Source organism: Chaetodon trifascialis, chromosome 15 (genome assembly GCF_039877785.1).
Source record: "Chaetodon trifascialis isolate fChaTrf1 chromosome 15, fChaTrf1.hap1, whole genome shotgun sequence".
Lineage (NCBI taxonomy): Eukaryota > Metazoa > Chordata > Actinopteri > Chaetodontiformes > Chaetodontidae > Chaetodon > Chaetodon trifascialis.
Genome location: NC_092070.1, coordinates 7,074,091 through 7,096,465, shown reverse-complemented (window position 1 = coordinate 7,096,465; position 22,375 = coordinate 7,074,091). Strand labels below are relative to the sequence as shown.

Genomic DNA, 22,375 nt, shown 5'->3' with positions numbered 1-22,375 from the left:
CAGTTGAAGAGCTGCGGCATGCTTTGATTCCATTCGATGCCACTGAAAGACTGAATATCTCTTGACAAAGGGTTTGTGCTAAATAATTTAATTTTGATCTTTCTTGAGATTTAAAGTTGAGCACTCGCTCCATAAGACTTTTGAGAGATGGGGTAATTTCAGACAGAAGCTCTGAGTTGAAACCAAGAATTACTTTTTTCTTTATTGGATATTAAAATCACTTTATCTCGTCCTCCTCCTCCTGGTAAAATATGATCTTTAAAGGTAACAGGCTTAATAATCTTGGTAAACTATGAATTGTTAGCCTGCATAAAAAGCACAGTAGTGGAGTAATAGACATTTGCTGCTCTTTTAGGATTAGGATTTAGATAATAAACAGCATCTCATTGCTTCTTGCAGCATTGGTCCATTGTACATAATGGCTCAGAGTCAAGTGTACACAATATTTCCATCTGTTGTCTTCTGTTTGTTTTGTTTTTTTTTTTTTTACCACCTTATTATGTCACTAACACAGGCTGAACAGAGTCGGTTGCTATTTGTAGAAATGAATACTAATGGGGGCAATCTGCATTTCACTGCTCTGCTGCAGTGCCATCGCTCAAATACTTATTCCAAGAAGCTTGATTTGTCCTTTATTGACATGATCCCCACGTGATGATAGCACTTCAGGCTGTTGGTCTCCTGTATCCTCTCCTGTCTTCAGACTCACTCGTGGCTTCAGACAGCCTTTCAATCACAGGAAGTGCAGGCTGGTTCTACAGTAACTTTAAAAGAGCTGGTTGAGATCATAATCTTCATGTGGAGAATGAGCACATATCCTGACATTTTTTCCCCTAGTATGCATATCTCCTGAATATTTATTAATCTATGAAATTACATGAAAAATAATTAGATGAAATGTATTCATCTAAACTCTTTTATTGCCTCCACCTCTTCCTCTCTTCTTTCCTCTCCTCCCACTGCTCCACAATCCTCTTCATTCATCTAAAACATCCCCGGTTGTTGTCCTCTAATAGACACGCCTTCATAAAAACTCTGCACCCGCACTCACATTCGACTAATACCCACTGACACAAATCAAGATCTGATTACTTACACACACAGAGCAGGATCCTCCAGCTTCCTTGTGTGGACAAAAATGGCTTCTGTACTCATGATGTGGTTTGTGCACGCACACAGAGTTAATCATGGCTCATGTATGTATTAATGTTTCATTTCTTCCTCTTGTTCTGCACCTAAATCGTGCATGGGAGTATGCATGTAACACACGTCTTTTTTTTTTTTTTCTTCACACTTGAATCTCACCCTGCTATTTCTAGAAGCCATCATGTCTCCTGGACCGCCACACTTCTGGATGCATCACTGCGCTGTACTTCTGCATTGTCAGGGACTGGATGAGCAGTTTAATTTCAAGGAATTATTATCCGCTCACCCCTAAACTGCAGTGACAACCTCGTCATATTTAACCGTGAATCCCTGAAGGAGCACTCAGGGCAGGGGCAGGGAGCTGGAGCGCGTCCTGCAGCAGTGGAGAGACATCATTTAAAATTGTTGGTTGAAATAATGCGCTACATGATTCACATGGATGCCATCCATGCATGAATATTTCATTCCTGCAGTATTACCCCCCCAACCCCATTACTGTTCTACCTTCCCCATACTATTCCTCTCTTCTTTCCTTACTCTTCAACTTTCCTTTTGTGCTCTCATATTCTCACTCTTTCACCTCGTCTCTCGCAGACTCTCCAGCTCTTATCTCAAAGGGCATGGGTTCGATTTCAGAAGTGATGGGTGGAAACGGAGCTGTGAGCCTATGTAGTTTTTGCAGAGTAGTGTTTGCAGATGTTCAGTCCCAGCAAGCTCCATCAATCAGCGGGCACAGCCTAAAAACTGTGTATTTTGACAGAAATAAGAATTTAAAGGATTTATTTAAGGGATATTAGGGATTTATTTTCAGAAAAAACAGGTTTCAATCTCAAGCTCAGTATGATTTCATCATCTGTTACTCTCTTAGACTTTGAAAAGTTCCCTTCAGAGCGGCAGAGGACCGCTCTTTTCACACGTTAAGCAGGAGTCCTTGTGAAAACTAAACTCTTCCTTCATGTGTGAAATTGTTGAATTGCTTCGTTAAAGGTGCACTTTGACTTTTTGGGAAATATAGATATTCAGTTTCTTTCGCGAGATGAGAAGATTGGCGGCCTTCTTGTATCTGTAAAATAAATGTGACGCTGCCACAAGCTGCTGGTTAGCTTAGCTTAGCATAAAGAGTAGCAACAGGGGGAAAACAGCCAGCCTGGCAGTGTAGGAAGGGAACAAAATCCATCTACCAGAAACTCTAAAGTTCACTAAATAAAATTTTATTCAATTTTACTCAAGTGTGTTACTACAATAAAAGACTGATTAAGCGTATTCCCTGAGCACACAGTACAAACTAAAAGCAGCCCGTGCCAGCACTGTCAACTCAGAGCTGCTCATTCATGGGCGTTACGCTGACTGAACAGCAAGAGGACACTGTTTACAGACTAAATCAAACTAAAACTATCGAAGCTGGGCGTGCTCATTTTGAAATCTGTTGGGGATTTTATAACAGGCCTATCACAGCTTCATCGCAGAGGCATTGACATTGAACAACAGTACTGGACAAAAATGGCTTAGTAGTACTATATGCTTCCAAAAAGGCCAACCACCCACTGCTTGACAGCTTTGCCTGAGGCAAAGTGTTGAAGAGCACTTGTCCATGAGTGACAGCGTGCTACCATCATCTCACATTCTGTGGTACACACATGCTCCAGCCCTCCACAGTCCAGCAGTCCCCATGGAAACAGCCTCCATGCTGTCTTTTAATTGCCCCACAAATGGCTGTCCGCAGTGTGACGGTGCCCCTAACATCTCTGATTTGAAGCTACTGATTAAACCCCCTCAGCTTTGATTTCATGCTCATATTAGTGTTTAGAGGGTTGCCATGAAACACCCAGTAGGGTTGTGTTACGCTAATGGAAGAAAGCACTCGGCCAGGCACGCACTTCACAGCCCTGCTGCACTGACTGGGCCCCTGCATGCTATGAAGTCATTTGATTTGGCTGGACCTGCGTGGAAATGCCCACAAGCATGAGACTTGACTGAAACATGATCATTTATCTCTCTTTGTCTCTCTCCTGCTTTCTTTCTGTTTTTCTCTATTTCTGTAGTCCTTTCCTTTCTCTCCTCTGACAGCACTCCTTCAGACATTGTCACTGTGGGGGATGAATGGGGGATTATGTCAAATATGGAAAGAGGAAGAATGAGGCTGATGGGTTTGTGGGACACAGTCAGCGTTAAAGTGGATCCCGCTACTGTCACAGCAGAGCATGGGAACTGTCAGGATGATTTAAGATTAAGTGTATCTCTGTCATAGAGAGTTATTCATTGAGGGAGCTAAGTTTTAGTCTGTGCCAGTGTCTTTGAGTGCTGGAGGCTCTCATACAGATGAGTCTCACAGCTGCACTCCATTGAGGAATCATCAGTCTGGAGAGGCACCGCTGTTTGGACTCGCAGGGAGTGAATTGAACACAATCGCCTGACCAAAACCTCTGCCACAAGCCTGATGTTCCTCACAAAGAGAGCAATAAAATTGCAAGCACCCAACAACAATGGCTGCTAGTTTTGATCACAGACATTTCCAGAGTTTACATCTCTGTCCAACCACAGCCAGGGAGTCCACGCTTAACAGACGAGATGATGAGTACGGTCTCTAATTAGATTCACTTGCACTGTGAGCCCGAAGACCATTACTAAGTTTGATCACTGGTCAAATGATTCCTCTATGTAGAGCTGCATAATGTCAGAGCTCGTTCAAGATAAGAGGAAGTCAAGTGTATTGTCTTCCTCCCTGAGGTGAACTACCTCTGGAGAATACTTGATACTTGTTCTACAGCATATTCCTGCCTGTGATGTAATTGTTGTCCTGTGCTTAATTCTTGCCATATTCTTTTTCTTGTGCCAGCATCTGAAATGTGAAGATTTTATTCTTTTCTTTTGACATGTGGTGAGTGCCGTTATAGTGGTGTGGGGGGCCAGATCCCAACACAGTTTGTAATACGATACCATTAATTCAGCGTTCCACTCTACGTTTTCAACCACCAATTTTGTGTTTTTATGTGTGTGTGCGGCTGTGTGCACAGATTCTTGTCGGAGAGCTGTGTGCCTTCTTCACAAAGGCAGAGGGAACCCAGGAGAAGACCATTGTTACTGCAGACTGCTGCTACTTCAACCCCCTGCTGAGACGCATAATACGCTTCCTAGGTGAACACACTGTTTTGCATCACACAGCCTCTCTGCTCTTTACAGGCCCGTGAAAGGGCATTTTTGGATCTAGGTGTGTGGTTTTCACAGGGAGACAAAACAGAAACGATTAAAATAACATGAAAGAAAAGGTTGACTTGTAAGAACGTGACCTGCTACTCTTCAGAGTTTGTCAACCCGAGCTGGGACATGCAGCTGTTAATTGGATGATGAACGGTGATATCATCTTTGCAGCAAGATCGTGGCAGTGAGACACTTGTGAATATTAAATAGTTTACAAATTTGCATTTTGAGCTGAATCAGCTGAGGTGGAGGCTTCTGTTGCAATTTCACACCTCAGCTGATAATAATGTGTTGAGGTTATTTTAGGGAGAAAAAGCGTATTATCACCCGTTTTATCTCACAGGTCTGTTACATGTTTTGATATCACTTTCTGTAAAACATCTAATGTGCTTTCCTTCATCTTCTGATCCCTTCTGTCACTGCCTTTTTTCTTTTATGCCACTTCTTTATCACTTTTCCATCAAATTGCCCCCCCACACACACACCCCCCCACCCCTCCTCACTCTCCCTCATTCTCATCTCCTACCCAGGTGTCTATGCCTTCGGCCTCTTCACCACCACCATCTTTGCAAACGCAGGCCAGGTGGTGACTGGAAACCAGACGCCTCACTTCCTGTCTGCCTGCCGACCAAACTACACCGCGCTGGGCTGCCAGTCCACCATGCAGTACATCGCTGAGCGCCGTGCCTGCACAGGCAACCCGCTGATTGTCATGTCTGCACGTAAATCCTTCCCGTCCAAGGACGCAGCGCTCAGCGTCTTCTCCGCAGTGTACACAGTGGTAGGTTGGAGCATGCAGGAGGTGATGTTTCTGTAACGATTTGTAAATACATGCAACCAACTGAATCCTTGCTTGCTCTCATGCCGTGCATACAGAGCTACAGCCTTAGCTATACAAAGACTTGCTTGTGTAATCCCTTCAACAATTGATGTGCTAGAACAACAGTTTCTGGTCTTACATGTGCAAGACTCTCTCTTGGCTGGGAGCTTTTAGTTCTGGGAGCCTTGTTGTCACTGCGAGGTTACCAGGCAGCCAGAAGAAGAAACAAGCTATGACACTTTAATAAGTGAGCTTTGCAGGTACAGGAGGCGAATTGTGTTACCTTTAGACGAGCCAAGGCAGCTGTTTCTCTCTGTTTCTGCAGTTTGTGCAAAGATAAGCTAACCTGCTGCTAGCCATAGCTTCATATATACCTTACAGATGTGACAGTGGTATCAGTCTTCTCATTGAGCTCTCTGTCTCTCTGCAAAAAAGACAATAAGAGTTGTGAAAAAGTAAACTTTATATGTCATAAATTGCAGCTGCATCAGACAAGAGTGTTGCACATCCAATATCGAGTCTACACATTGTCCCGACTTACTCAACTTCCCTTGAATTCAGTGGCTGGGCTCTGTCACTGGTGGGGAATATTCTCAGTGCACAGGAAGTGATGAATCATGAGGAAAATAAAACTTTTAAGGTGTGTTCAAAATGAACCTCACGTTGCATTATTCACACATACATCTGAATCTTGCTGGAATGTTTTTGCAGTCTGTGTTTCTTTGCCCCAAAGAGACAGTGTACCCAGACGTAAGCTGGCAAGCAATCTATGCACCGATCATTTGTGTGCGGAGTGGACTTCACCCTTTCATGTGTGACAGCTCAGACTCAAAACTAATTGCAAAACCTTACTATAAACTCCACGTCTTTCTGTTTAATTACTCCAGAACCCTCTCCTTTTCCTCTTATCTCATTGTGTTAATTAATGGGGCTGATAAAGCCTTAGTGTAAGTGCTAACTATGCTAATGCTGAAACATTTTTCAAAGACTAATTGTTGCCCTCTATATCTAATACGTGTCTGCATCAGCCTCATCTTTGCATTGACTTTATATGCACTACCTCTAAAACTCCATTTGTGTTGAGTCTGAGCACACCTTTAAAGAAAGATGCAAACCTCCTGTGTTGAGATCCTTTGCAGTTTTGTTAAAGAACTTCAGTGCTCTGTCCCTTGAGAAACGTCATCAGGTTGTAATGAAGCATACATGCCTGTGTGTCTTGTGTTGCTTCCTGTGTTTGTTGTACTCTCCTCTGCGTGCCCTCCTGTATGCCTCTCTGCAGATGTACGTGACACTGGTGTTCAAAACCAAAGGCACACGGCTGACCAAGCCCACCATCAGCCTCACCCTGCTCTGTCTGGCCATGCTAGTAGGTGTGGTCCGGGTGGCTGAGTACCGCAACCACTGGGCTGATGTCCTGGCGGGATTCTTCACCGGGGGAGCCATCGCGGTGTTTCTGGTGAGAAGAGACGAGACTGGAAAAGAAGACATGTTCAAAGTGTTCCCTCTACCGATTTCACACATGAAGCTTGGTTTACTTTAAATACCACGACTCAACCTAAAAAGAATCTTAAATAACCACAGGCTAAAGCTGCTCCAGGCAAGTCAGCATCCTCACCAGTTGATGATCCACATAGAAGACTTGGGCTCCCTACAGGAGCCCTTTTTCATTGGCCTGCCATGCCTAGTTACAGTTGCTGAGCTATGATTGGCTTATCCCAGTGGGGGCAGGGGTTTAGCAAATGGGTCAATTCTCCTCATATCTTTCTTTCTTTCTCCAGGTGACTTGCGTGATTAACAACTTCCAGCAGATGCAGCCCATTCCTCCTCCACCGCGACCCCATCGCCCCGAGTCCGTGCTGGGCATGCCAATGGTGACGCTGCCCTGTGTGGAGAGTCCACTCGAAAAGTTAAGTGGCACTCAGGTAAGGGGCGGGGGTGGGTGTGAGGCACGGCTGCCCTCACAAAAGAGGGGCTGAGATAACCAGCCCTTGTCTCTGACCTGAATCCGTTGTCCTCCTCTTTCCCCAAAGAGAACAAATCCCCAAACATGCATGCTCCAGGCACCACCTGCACCCCCAGTCTCAACAAAAGCACCCGAAGTGAATCCTTTAAATCTCTAAGCCTTGTTGTCGGCTGATAAGAATGCAGCTGAGAGGATGGAGCGAAGTCTACTGTGAATGCTTGTCTGAAAGAGGCGCTCCCTTACTCCTAAACTCCACAGTGTTACACATTTCCTTGTTATCTGGGATTTAGAGAGTCACTTATCTCTTTGAGGTGAGTCAGCAGTTTGGCTGACACTGTAATTTACCAGTCTGATATAATGCAAAGCAGCTGGCTGCAGGAAAACTATGAATTCAGCTGAGGCTAAAAGAAAATAGTAGTAAAAGGTCCCCTCAAGTTTGTATCTTCAATGGTGCTGTGTTTTCTAAAGCTGTTCTCTCAGGGGGGAGCGGCAGCGTAGCTACATCTGTCCCCATCCGAGTAGTTAGGAAAATGTCTTGCGTCCTCTGTGGTCTGTCACCGTCACTAACCCTCACCTGACTGCCTCTTTTCCTCTGTCTCCCACCTTGCCTCTCTCCTCTCAATCTGCTCCCTTGTCCCTCACTCTCCTCCAGCATCCTGCACTCTCCGCCTCCTCCCCGCCTTACAACACCTACGTCCAACCATTCTAACCAACTTTAAATCTTTTTAATCGTCACTCCTCACCATCCCCGTCATCTGTTGCCTTATTTCTGTTTGGGCTCTATGCATCTGTTTTCTCCTCTCTCCCGCCCCTCATCCCGTGCATTGCTCTTGATTATTCTTTTCTTCACTTTTCTCTCTCCTTCGCCTTCTCTCTGCCCCGTCCTCTCTCTTTCTCACTCCTCTCTTTCCCCTGCAGACTCCGCGGGGATCTCCGTTCACCGAGATCACATGACCATCAGCCCTATCGGTTCCCCGCCACCCCCGATGTCCTCATACCGTCTCGCTCCATTTCCAGCGAAGTCTAGACCAGTCGGAGCAGCACTCGCCGCACTGCTCCGCCCATCCGGCTGGGCGGTACGCAACGCTGCACCGCTCCTATTCCACACAGGTCTAGACCTCCCCTAACACACACACACACACACACACACACACACACACACACACACACACACACACACACACACACCCCTTCCTCTTACCCTCTTAACCCCCGGGGAACCGATAGGCAAACTTTGAAAACTTTCTCTTTGCTGGACACCCAGTAAAGAGCTGAACATTCAGTACAGAGTCAGGTGCATCTCTTTTTTCATTTGGAGTATTCTAATTAAAGACTTGTCTTTTTTTTTGTATGAACTCAGTCGTGTGAAGCTCACTTTCGTCTTCAGTGGTGTGCTCTGTACGCAAAAGCACATCAAACTGTGACCACTGAGAATGTTTTTTTTTTCTTAGCAACGGTATAAATGAGTTTACACCCATTTGAAGGAGGCGCATGCTGAAAGCTAAATGTGACGTCGAACTCCCAGGAGGCAGCTTTGATGTGTGCTGTCAGGAGGTTGCCATGTTGGACCAAAGAAACCCTCTGAAGGATACGTGTGCTGCTGAGATTTACCCGTAAAAACACCCTTTTAGCAAGCCATAGACACACACACACACACACACACACACACACACACACACACACACACACACACACACACACACATACACACACATTTTCTCCCTTGGTCTCCTCCTCTCACCCTCCCTCCTTATCTCATCCCATTCACACACGCACAACCTCACACACTTCATAACCTCACGCACACACTGTCGTCTGAGTAGCAGTGCCCCACTCGGCTTCGCATGAGGTTTACTCAGATCAAAGAATCCATTTCGTATCTCTCAGCAGAAGCGCCAGACAAAAGCAAACAGGATGAAAGTACCGACATCTTCACTTGGCTTTCTTCTTCATGTTTTTTCCTCTCAGATGGTTGCAGCTTCGCCAAAAACTGATGCGAAATACAAACACATTTGATAAGACAAAGCCAAGCTCCTGACTGCAGGTGGCACTACAGCCAGCCAAATAAAGTGCATCGTGTTGAGGAGCAAATATTTGTTTTTTGTATTGTTTTGAGACGAGGAGCCTTCATACAAAACACTTTTCGTGATGCCAACAGACTTTTTTTTTTTTTTTTTCGGGAGGGGGGGTTATTTCACTCGCTCATCCTGAACTGGAGTTCCTTTCTCACCGAGTCTTGAGACGATTTGCTAAAGACTGGCCGAGTCATGTAATTATTGTGATTCATTTTGGAGATTTTATTACCAGATTTATTTATTGACATGTATATACGGTGTGGTTGCCACGGAAGCGCTCCATGTGGCGTGACAGTTTTGCTGATTTTGATTTGCACACTCATGTCCATGTTTTTTATCCTCCCTCCTCTTCCTCCCTCCACACATCTTGTTTTACAACCTCTATTTAGCTCTCTGTGGTATCTTGACTATAATACCATCACTGTGCTGTGAAATGTTTCCCTCTGCTGGACGACGCACACACACACACACACACACACACACACACACACACACACACACACACACACGCACACACACACACACACACACACAAACAAAAGACCTGTTTTACTGAGCACACGTATATTAAAACATATTCAAAAGCACACACACGCACTTACGTCCCCTGCCCTGGTTGTTACTGTATGTCCCTAAATCGACTTTCTTACACTGAAACTTGTTTGTATGATACTGTACATAACTCTTTTTTTGTATTGAGAGTGTGATTTTTACACAAGCATCACCAACACTCCATGTATTGATTGGGGAAAATGTTGATAACAGAGAACAGTGTGTATGAAGGTGCTGAACCAACAGTGGATCAGCTGGAAAACACCCAGATGGCGCATTCTTTGAATCAAACTACATGCCCACTGGACTGAGGACAGGCTGCGAGAGTTGTTTGCTCATAGTTTCTAACATACTGCGTGTTCATTAGATCATCAACTTAAAGCCCTTGCTGCTTAGAATTCTCAAATGAGTAAAAACTGTGGATGAAAGTCAGTTTTTCCCTCTTTTGCTGTCAGAGCGTCAGACATGTTCACGGTCAGGTGTTGTGAAAGCTAGCATAATACAAGGTAACAAAAATATAGCTAACTAAAGCTGCACTAAGTGATTTGTTCTAATTTGGGGGAAGGAGAACTTGCTGTGAACGCAACACTGACATAATATTGTGGCAAACTTATTAGCATGCCATGTTAATTTGAGAGAAACTTAAGCATTCATTAGGAGTTTTGTTTCTGGCTACCTGATTAATGTAAATACAATATTTCTTTAGCGACTAAATGCTCTACTGTGTCCACCAGCTGTTAGTCAGTGTTGTCTGTTTGCAGTTTAGTGTTGGCCAGCTGGTGTACAGTGATTTTATCACACCTTTGTCACAGCTGCCTACTGCTGAAGCAAACAAGGGGATGTTATCACCAAGTCTGAACTGAACAGCGACGCTAAACGAAAACAACAAGCTAAAAGATGCTAAAAGACTCCATAGAGCTCATCACTGTTCCTTACCCCTCTCCCATTAGACAGCCATTTGATCCGTTATTAATATCAAAATATTGGTAAATGCAGCTTTAAGAGTTTGAATCTCAAACCTGTGTGGTTTGAAGTCTCCAAAATCTAGACAGAAGATTTTTTAAACTCTTGTTAGCACAAGAGTCTAAATGGGCATCATGCTAACATGTTAGCCATGAGAACCTTACAGGGTGTTTACAGCTTGTTCCACTGACCCCTAGTGATCAAAAAATCTCACTTAATGCTGCTTTAATGTACGTGTTGTATTATTATTATTATTATTATTATTTTAGCTTGCTTTACTTTAGCATTGTTCACTTTTACATTTGGCTGTGGATTTGACAACAAGAAGAGAGAAAACTGCTCTCACATCCACACATTCACATCCAGTGTTTCCTTAAAAAACCTGTGTGCACAAGATAAAAAAAAAGTATGAATGATGAATCATACCAGGAAGTTGTTTTTTTAACATAACGTCCACCAAGCCCAACCATGTGGTTCTATGTGCAGCGAAGCCATCAAGAGTATGTGCTGAATTTCCCTCACATTATCCACAGGATGTTAAGCCCTGTTATCTCATGTGAGAAAGATGGTGTAGAGGTTTACGGCACATCTTGTACTTAGACTGAAAAAAAAAAAAAAGTTGGGGCATATACACCACCTGTCTGCAAAGAGTCAGGCTCATGACCTTTGCTGCATGACATCCCATTGTTTCATACTTTTCCTCATTGCATTCCAGTCCTCATTTTCCTGCTGGAGCAGAAATGCCTTAAGATCATCTTAATTGAAAAATATAGCAAGAGAAAACACATGAAGTACTTTCAACCAGTAACAACCTGTAACTCTAAGTGCAAGTTCCTCATCTCAGCAACTCCTCACCGTGGATCAGTGTCTGAATCGGTGTTCACCGTGTGAGCGCTGCTTCAGCACAGGCCAAAAGAAAACCTCCCTTCATAAACAGCCAGACTCCCTTCAGGTCAGAATATGTTCTCCTCTGGTTCAGCCGTCAAAACCGCAGCTTTACTCTTCCTGTAAAGTCTGTAGTTACTTTAAATCAAAGAACAAACATACCACAGTTGACTGACATGTGAATAAAAAGCACCAGTCTCCTTCAGATCTGCAGCTCTAAGGGAGAAACACGTTTCCTTTGATCCTGTTGCAGCAAACCCTCTGTTTTGTAAAGATTTGTGTGATGAGAACAATAAATGGATATTGCAATAAGAAAAGCTTCCTGTGACAGTGTGCTCTGTTTGTTTTGTTACAGTATTCGCACAGTGATTAGGTGTGATTTTGTGTGTGTCCAGTGTGTTCATCTCGTGTATGTACACACAGGTGTGCAGGATGTGCATGCGGATTTTTTTGTGGTCTTTCCATCATGAGCAAAAGAGATTTTACAGCCACTGATCATGGAGTCCAATCAGAGCGCAGGTGTGTTCACCAAGCCTGACTCTGAGGTGCAGCATCTGCGTACTTGTATAATAATGATTGTTTCTCTCTTTAGAGATTCATTGAGCGGTCTGGACCTTTGGTCATACTTTCAGGATCAGGAACAATCAGGACACTGAAAAGATGCTCTTTGTTGAATTATGGGAATTGTAGGATCCAGTGTTTTTTGAGCTTGACCCATACCAGGGACAAAAAGTCAGCATGTTTTACCTTTTTCTAAACTTGTCTTACCTGCTTTATATTCTGTTAATGTAATACAAAACACAAAATTCCTGCCCCTGTGTGCACCTCTTATCATGTGACTCACGATCCACTCTTAGGTCATGGGACGACGAGTCGGCTATTTCCATGATAACTGAGCAAACCATCTACTGCTGAGGACCATGAGATAAAGCTAGTAAGTGGACCTTGTGGGTTTTTTTTTTTTTCAATCAAACTTTTTACTTATTATTTAGGATTTCTGTCTGTTTTTTTCTGCCTTTGACATTGTTGAAATCTGTTCTGTAATGGCTCCATTATAAGTACTGAGTTCAAAACTACAATGCAGTATTATCAGCAAAATAAACTGAAGTATCAAAAGAAAGAAGTATTTGTTTTGCAGAAAAATGACCACTGTGACTGGTATTACTTTGTATGACATCATTAGCGTTTTATCACTGAAGCACTGATGTGCAAGCAGCATGCTGCTGCTGTAGCTCACTGAGGTGGACCTAGTTTTACCCACCCTACATACACTCGGTAGTTTAGTCCAGTGGCTCCCAACCCGTCGCCCAGTCGGTCACAAGATAAATCTTGGACTTGTCTTTGCTTTTCTGTGAAATATTGGTTCTTTAAATGAAATTGTGTGAGAGGTTTAGAGGGAAAATCAGCTCACAGACATCCGAAGCATGACAAGGGATCCCAGCTGGACCTGTTGTGTAAAGTAAACTGAAAGTGTGTCTGTCAAATAAGTCAAGTAAATAAGTAAAATGTACAATATTTCCTTCTGAAACGCACAGTTGTGATGTAGAACGACCTGAAAATGTGACATAACAGTTCTTGAGTCAATGTATTTAGTTTCTTTCCTCCACTGCTTTACCCTCACTTAAGGGTTGCTGCAGTGCTTCATTATTCCACTTACAGTGAAAACAGGTCAAAATCGATGGAGCAGAGGCTGAGCTGTTGTTACTGTCAGTACCTTGAGTGGATCAAGCCCTTTGGAGCTTGATCACACACTGATCCATTCATTCTACACCCAATTATGACTTCATCAAGGTTAGTTTCTCAGACAGACTCCCCCAGCAGAGTGAGTACACCTCCCCATAACTGACCTTCATCTGAAAAGTCTCTCTGCTGTGACAGGCTCAGTAGTGCCATCATGTGGTGTAAGGCCATCGTACCCACCATACACTAGAGATGGCTCTGAATCTGCTTTATAACAATGCATCAGGCAAGAACATAAAGAGAGATTCTAATATTTCAGCATATTCATTTTTAGATACTGTCAACCAGTTTGCTGCTTTGCACCTCTCCCATGTGGATTATAAGGAAGCTGAATTGGAACTCCGGCAGGTCAGGGGATAAGAGGATGAAACTAAAACACATGAAATTTAAAGATAAAACCGACATTTCCTTTCTGTCCGGCGACTCTAACACACGCCTGTTCGGAATAGCTTCGTGACTTCCGTCACTCTTGAGAGGTTATGCATTTGCAGGTAAAGTCCACAAGATGGCAATGTACATCATAGACGTATATGTTTTGTAAGAGCTGCTGAGAGACAGTTCTTACCCAGCGTTCATCCTTTCAGACATCTTACATGAGATTTCTCAAGCTGTGTCATGAAATGAAAGGAACAATCACAGTACTTAGAGAAGATCTGCACCTGTGTACGCTAATGAGACATAATGACATCCATTTTCTTAATGTCACAGATAATGGAAAGAATTACTTATACATCAATGTCTCCACACCCTTCACTCTGCATGCTCGATTTCCACAGCGAGTGCCTTTTTGACTCGTTTTAGGAATACGCAGCCTAAAACACAGAGAACATTATCCATGAATTACACTGAGAAGCTGATCAAAGAAACCTTACAGTACAGCTGACACTAATTACAGCCAGCTCAATTCTCCAGACTTTAGAGAGATGCACCTGCAATTCCTAAAAAACCTCTGCTTGACTGAATTTAAACGACCACCAAACATCCCAGTCAGAGGGGTTCAAAGGATGACGCTGTTTCCTTGGTGAAATCCCACCTGCAGCGTCTTTCTGCCTCTTTTTTCTGCCCATACAGGCCTCATTAGTGTGGGCAGCACAACTGCCTCTGTTAGTTTGCTGGGAATTTTAATTCCACAGCGTTCTTCTCCGCATTCCAATCACAGGAGTTTTCTGGTAATTTTAGGTAATTTTATTTTCAACCAGCACGCTCATTTGGTTTTGAAGGTAAACGTGATCAGTGTGACAAAACGTTTTAATATCGACACAGCGCTGAGTGGTTTACAAGCTGTGGATGAAGGTGCATGTGAGGGGGGGAGCCACAGAGGAAAGGGACTAGAGAATAAGAAGGAAGTGAAGTAAAAATAAGAAGTGTGTGATAGTTCTTGGAGGATAACTACATCTTGCCCTGAAAAGGAAAATATGAAAATGAAAATATCACATTTTACAGTCATTTTGTGAGTGCGATATGAGCAGTGTAAGGCAGCGTGTTAGAGGAGGATGAAGGCAACGCACCATCAAATGAAAGTAATGCACAGAGCCAATAGAGTTAAGTCTTTTCATTTGACTGTAAGGAGGGAAAATGCTAAAGTTAGGTATAAAGCTCATGGAAATATAGTTAAAAAGATGAAATGATCAGAAAGTGCTTGAACACCAGCACAGATCTGTGACCTCAACATTTTGACCCTGGAGATGACATCAAGGAGAGGAGAGGATAATCATTTGCAGCCCTAATTAGGCTTGCTGAACATTTCATAATTCATTATTTTAACTGACTGAATTGCTAAAATCCCTCTTCTGAACAGTGACTGTTCAGCCATACCTTTAGCAGCCTTAGCTAGACTTAACTGTCTTTCCAAAACCAAGAACTCAGGAGTCATAGTGTAACGAATGGATTGAACTGCTCTAACATAAACTGCATTTGTTAGCATGTCCGGCTAACCAGCTAACCACCTGCTGTGCAGTGGTAACAGAGCGATTGTTATTATTTATTTATTATTGTTAGTAATGTTTTTCATTTCCATGTTTTTAACATCATCTGGTGAGGATACTGACTTTATGGGACATGCTGGAAAAAATGTAAAAGTTAACTACAAACAGCATTTTCAGCTCATGCAGTTATGGTTTGCTTCATTATCTAGCAAGCGTTAGTCCACATTCAGCTCTAAAAGTGACCTTGTCCACATAAAATGAAAAGCCTGCTACCTTAGTCTGAAATCAAGGGCCCATTGTTTGAAAATTAGACAAACTTAGCATTTCAGGAGCTAGCTGTGCCTCGGTCACGGCGCACAATCTGTCGCCTTTTCACCAGACCAGTCTATTTCAGTGGCAAGTTTGTCGAGGACAAAAGGGGAGAGATAAACCCAACGCGGAATGTTTAGTGAATCACATCACGTCGCAAACAAAATCCAACACATTTTAATTTATTTCATTTTGCATCTGCAAATTTAGGTGCAGGCCCTGATTTATATTCTCACTCCTGTGTAAGTTTTTCAGCGCGGTGCGAGCAGGCAGGTGGCAGATGAGGAGGAGAGCAGAAAGAGGCACCACAGAAAATCTATAACAACCAGACAATGGGGCATTCCCACTCGAATCTCAAATTCCATCCAGCTCCGTGTTGTCTTCTGTCTGCCGGGATACGGGACCTGTTTCTAAAAGCAGGTGCTGTGGGTTCGGGGCATCAGTTTCCCCTGACAGTTTGGAGGTGAGGCGCAGTCAGCTGAAGCGCTCCATTGAGGAAGTTGCACATGTCATCATGGTGGTTAAGTGGAGGAGAGGAGGAGAGACAAGCCGGATGAGTCATGATGGGACAGACAGAGATGTGGAGGGAGGGAGGGAGGGAGGGGAGGAGAGGGTGGAGTGTGTGTGTGTGTGTGTGTGTGTGTGTGTGTGTGTGTGTGTGTGTGTGTGTGTGTGTGTGTGTGTGTGTGTGTGTGTGCGTGCAGCTGGTATTGAATTTGTATAGAATGTAAGCTACAGAGCAGGTGTAGAGCAACTTATTATGTCCCTGCTCCTCACTGCTCTGCCTCTTATTCTCCCCTTTTCTCCTTACATGGAAAATAATGCACACACACACTTCTCTCACACACATGCACACACACATGCACAGATACCAGATGTCAGCTCAATATTAATTTAGTTAAATTATAATTGTTCAGGCAGAACTACAGGCTGACTCAATGAAATTACACATAACCGTGAGTTATTGATTTTGTGTTATGTGCAGAGGGTGTGAAATAAATTGAAAGTATTACTACAGCATCAAAGTGTGCAGCGCCGACAAGAACATAATGTATACACTTAAATCGCCCCTTTAACACGACTAGCAATTACAGATACCCATTGAAAAGAAGGAAGATTCAATCAGGCAAAGTTGAGACTCATATCCAGTGGTGGAGTGGGGTTAATTAGTATACGTGGCTTTAACCAACCATGCAGGATGTTGAAGGGTTGAAGGATAATGTTTGTTTAGATACATGAGCATAGTGTCCACAGATAATGTCTTCATTAAGTATTGATGCGCTCACACACGCAGGCAGAAAGCCCCTGTATCTCCTCCAGCTTCGATGCTGCATTCCCTCCACCTCTACACCTTTTTCACTCCGTCTCCTCTCCTTTATCTGAGCATCCTGGCAAATCTGTAAATCCCCCCCACACACACACATGCACACACACCTCCTCCACCCCCCATGGTTTTTCACGCCTGCACTCTCCTCTCCCCCTCCACTTTTCTCCTCCCTCATCTCTGTCTTCATTCTCTCCTTCCACGTCTCTCTCTCTTTCACTTGAACATAAGCGCAAGGTACACAACGCCCGCCCATCTTCCCTTCCCACCCCCAACTTCGACTCCCCCCCCCACCCACCGCCCCACCCCTCCCCCACATACACACACACAGCCCTTCACTCCTTGCATTATCTTTCCCGGAAATTGCATTTCCAGCACAGCCAGGGCCCCATTATGAAGAGGGAGCGACATGCTGTAACCTTTTTAAAAAGCCATTAGTGATGCACCTGCCCCTCCCCCTACCCCCCTCCCTCCTTCACAGCACCCACCCTTTAGACCCCCACCAACCCTCACCCTTCATACATAGCCCCCCCCCCTCTTTTTTCACCCTCCCTGACCCCTCCCCACCCTTATAGCAGCTGTAATGTTATTAGGCCGTTTCTACAGCCATTACTCGGCCAGCTCCGCACTGCCATGCTGAACGTGCAGCAGATGCAGAGGGAGCAGCGCAGGGCAATGGGTGCAGCGATAAGTGTGCAAAGGGTCAGGTGTAGAGGAGGGTTTGTAGAGAGGGGATGGATGGATGGATGGATGGATGGAGGGGAGGGTGAATAAAATTGAGCGCATGCAGTAGAAAAGATAGGAATGTGAGCACGAGAGGAGAAGGGAGTGAAATCGATAGAGGTAAACAATGAACTGTCCCCCCCCATCCCTGTTCCTTCTTTCACCCCCCTTATCTAAACACAAACAGCAACTGTACCAGCAGACCCGGGTATCACACTCAGCACGCACAAACATGTAAACAGACACAGCATAACCTACACGCACACACAGAAGCAGCAGCTCGATACGTTGAAGGAGCGCCATTGTTGTTGCACTGTCATGTAGTGTCGTAGTTGTGGACCACACTGGTTGCATTATCGTCCAATTAGAATGCAGAGACGAGTCAAGGAGGGCAGTAAAGAGGGAAGTGGAGTGCCATGGAGCAGTGGAGAGACAGAAAGAGAGGGTTGAGACAAGCCAGGCACACAGACCGACACTAAATCCAATTGCATGGGCAGGTTCCAGGAAGTGGATAGTGAGCGATAGAGGAGGAGGTGAAGTCTTTTTTTCCCTTCCTCTTCTTCTTCTTCTTCTTCTTCTGTATAACACACAGCAGAGCACGCGAGCCCTGATGCAGCAGCTGTAGCTTAACTGTACTGTACAAGCCTACACAATACACACATACACAGCACGGCTCAGCCCACTGACTGACTGTCAATGTGATGGAGGTGCTGCACTACACCGAGGCATTGGAGGGAAACCCAGAGGACACAAATCCATAAAAACAACCCACTGTATATTTTATGATTCTGCCCACTTCATAAAATCCCACTATCACACAGGAGGATGTTCATTAAAGTAATTATTGGCACTACGACAGCGCAGAGCAGGCCGTTCTTGCGAGGTGACTGCAGTGAATGTTTATAAGAATATCCCATAAGTCTATATATTCATGCTGTAAATGTGATCCTAATGCTTAGCAACATATCGATCAAAGCTGCATGAGATGTTGAAGTAGGTTTAAATGATGGCCGGAGCTGGCAGTAAGGTTTGTAATCCTCCCCCATACAAGTCCCCTGTGTCTGCTGGATGGTAACAGGGCTTGATTCACCTCACAGTAAGCCACTGAAGGCACCGTCCTCCCCACACACAGGCTATCCGTCTGTCTGTCTGTCTGTCTGTCTGTCTGTCTGTCTGTCTGTCTGTCTGTCTGTCTGTCTGTCTGTCTGAACAATAAGAAATGATGTAGCATAAAAGCGGTGGCAGAAGAAATATATTGAGGGTGACTTTTACTTACCACAATGTAAAAATACTCTGTTTCATATTTCCTGCATTCAAAGTCTTACTCAAAGCAACAGTCTGGCATTTTGGGAAATGTACTTAGTCACTTTCTTGCAAAGAGGTAGGTGAGAATATTGATATAACTCCATCTGTCCATGAAAGATGAAGCTACAGTCAAACACTGGTTTGCTTAGTTGCGCATAAAGACCGGAAACGGGCTAAACAGCTAGCCTGGCTCTGTCGTAATAAGTAACAAGTAAGTAATAAAATAATAAAAAGTAATAAAATCCACATACTGGCACCTCTAAAGTTTACTAATTGTCATTAAAAAAATGATATAAATGACAGATTAGCAGGGTGAACAGGCTGCAGCTGGGTGTGTGTCATATTTTAGCATCCTTTGCTAAAGCTCACTGATTGACTCGTTGTAATGTAAACACATTACAGAAGAAAAAGGTGCGTACTGCGTGAGACGCTGTGGTGTTAAATGGACTTTGCTGCCTTCAGACAGAGCCAGGTTTGCTTTTTTCCCCCCTGTTGATTCTAAGCTACTATACGCTAACCAGCTCCTGGCTGTTGTTTCATATTTAATGCACTGACAAGAGAGTGGTATCAATCCTCTCATCTGACTCTCAGCTAGAAAACAGATACATGTATTTAACCAAATGCTGAGCTGCCGCTTTAGCTTTTAAAGATTGATCTATCTATCTATCTATCTATCTATCTATCTATCTATCTATCTATCTATCTATCTATCTATCTATCTATCTATCTATCTATCTATCTATCTATCTATCTATCTATCTATCTATCTATCTATCTATCTATCTATCTATCTATCTCTTCTGTTGCTTCTTCCTCCATCTCTCTCCACCTAACCCCATCAACCCCATCCTCCCTTCCCTCTCTCGTCTTCTCTCTCCAGACACTGACACCAAATCCCACAACAGACGCCCTGCTGATCGATACCATGACATCATCAGGCGTGGACATCATCAGTGGGCTGTGGGCGAGGTGCTGACCTGAAAAACACACACACGCGCACACTCTCATCCACACACACATGCAGTAGGACCCGAGGGACTGAGCCAAGCTGAGCTTCCCATCCCAGCCCGTATAACCCCTGCCTGCCTGCCAACGCTGCTGCTGTAGTAAATCTGACTGATGACAGGCCCAAGACCTCTTTCACACACACGTAAACACACGGACAAACAGCGAGCTAATAGTCAATGAGGACATTCCCCTTGAGTGAGCTGTTGAGAGGAGACCAGGCTGATGGGTGTAAGTACAGTGAAGACAAAGCACTGCACTCTGGGATTGTTAAACCGCACTGCAGCTGTCATATTTGCACTACTTCACCCTACTTATCAGGATAAATGAGGAACAAGCATATCGTAATCCTAATTGTGTGTGAAGCATTGAATAGCACTACAGCACCCTCTCCCCGATCTGTCTTACAACACAACCTTTTCATTCCAAGCTTGACTGACTGAACAGACTGCTTGACTGACAGACCTGCTTATTGTCTGACGAGGCCTGGACGATACATGGACATGCAGTTTTATGTCGGTGCTACTTGTCTGATGCTGTCACCGGCTTTACGGCCAGCTGGGAGGCTCCAGTCTGAAGCTGGACAGCCAGGATCAAAGAGCAGAGGAGGAGTCAATATCCATAAAGCTGAAAACACCTCCCAGTCTGCGTAAGACAGCTGCAAACGGCAAAATCGCTCTGTGTTTATGGCTGTGGGCTCTGCAGTGCGTTCAGCCTTCAGACAGACAGACGGACTGACAGAGACGGGGCGGAGGTGGTGAGCTGTGATTTCTTTGATGGAATAGAAACATCTGTAAAACGTTGTAAATATTGGTACATTGGTCTGTCACTATGAGTTGCCCCTGGCGTTGTGATGGGAAGGCAGCTTGGCCTGTCACGCATCTGAAGGATGAGGCTACAGTCTTCAAGCAATATAGTTTGACATCCAGGACTCTTGGAAAAAATATTGAAAAAAAATGCCAATGTTTTAAATTACAGCCTCCAAATGACCGTGTAAATATGCTGCGTGTACAGGATACAAATGAAATACTTGCTGGGTATCTGCCGGTGGGTAAAAGGGAAGAAGTGCAGGCAATAAGTGGGTATCAAATTTGTGTTTAGGGGTATTTTTCTAATTATACAGTACAAACTGTATAAGTGTGTCATGAAAAGGAGCCAAACTATACGTGGCACTTTTGTAAATAATAATAATAAGAAGAAGGATTTTTAATAATGATAGTACATCACACACCTCAAAAGCAGAATACCTTGCCACACTACTTACTGCACGTTGTCCAATAAGCCACAAAACACTTTGCCTGTGAATTTGTCAGTGAAAGTACACGTATTCAGCTCAATACCAGTTCACTTGGATGTACCACAAATGCATGCTAATGGACTGTATTATACCATGCTGTAACCGCTGCTGCAGAATGTCTCCTACCCACTCCCCCAACCCACTCTCCACAACCCTCCCACTTACCCCCACAACTTTACAGAAGGGCCAAAAATAATAATCAAAATAAATGCAATGCACAGATGTGTGTATCTCCCGGTACGTACAGGTCCATCCACACGCTAACTCGTGTGTATATGCATACAGATGTGCAAGCACCAACACACATGTATTCTCCCACATACACTGTAAATCTAAGTGGTTATAGTGTCTATGGACGAAAAACAAAAAAGATATAATAAAGAAACAGAAGTAATCCTTTTTGCATGCAAGCGCACAACAGAAAGCCTCTGAATGAAGCCTGCACTGTCAGTATATACTGTACATAAGAAATCCATACATACTATCCATCCATTATCTATACCGCCTATCCCTTTCGGGGTTGCGGGGGGCTGGAGCCTATCCCAGCTACAATGGGCGAGAGGCGGGGTACACCCTGAACCGGTCGCCAGCCGATTGCAGGGCCACATGAAAGGACAAACAAACATTCACACTCACACTCACACCTACGGACAATTTAGAGTCATCAATTAACCTAATGAGCATGTTTTTGGTCTGTGGGAGGAAGCCAGAGTGCCCGGAGAGAACCCACGCATGCACGGGAAGAACATGCAAACTTCACACAGAAAGGCCCCGCCTGACCCGGGGATCGAACCGGCAACCTTCTTGCTGCGAGGCACGCGCACTACCTGCTGCGCCACCATGCAGCCTCCATACATACTATTCTATTTTTATATTTTCTATATTCTAACTAGTTCAGAGCTACAGCTATAAACCCTTCTTTACAAATGTAGCCTGATGTTGTTCCCCAGCAGCAGAAATGTAAACCATATTAATGTAATAAGAACAGCAATTAATAAAGAAAAACATTTGCATATAGAATTTTAATGTTACCTTGAGTAATTTCATTGCAGTATTGGCCTTGTCACCCGTTTTTTCTCATTTATCCTGTCTTGCTATTCAATATGACTGAGTTACAGTCATTTAAAAAATACTTAGTGTAATTT

General features: G+C 44.0%; 1 protein-coding gene across 7 annotated transcripts in view; it reads left to right on the top strand.

The window, feature by feature from the left end:
* Window positions 1-8,794, top strand: part of plppr2a (phospholipid phosphatase related 2a) — a 42,388-nt gene extending 33,594 nt beyond the window's left edge. For 2 of the 7 annotated variants that reach the window (XM_070981131.1, XM_070981134.1), the window contains 5 exons: window positions 4,161-4,281; window positions 4,875-5,125; window positions 6,444-6,620; window positions 6,943-7,070; window positions 8,046-8,794. In XM_070981131.1, coding sequence (XP_070837232.1) covers window positions 4,161-4,281; window positions 4,875-5,125; window positions 6,444-6,620; window positions 6,943-7,070; window positions 8,046-8,154 — 786 coding nt within the window. In that variant the 3' untranslated portion in view covers window positions 8,155-8,794. Of the gene's footprint in view, window positions 1-4,160; window positions 4,282-4,874; window positions 5,126-6,443; window positions 6,621-6,942; window positions 7,087-7,779 lie in introns of all 7 variants that reach the window. The other 5 variants (XM_070981135.1, XM_070981137.1, XM_070981132.1 and 2 more) reach the window with 3 other exon arrangements.
* Window positions 8,795-22,375: the final 13,581 nt, after the last annotated feature.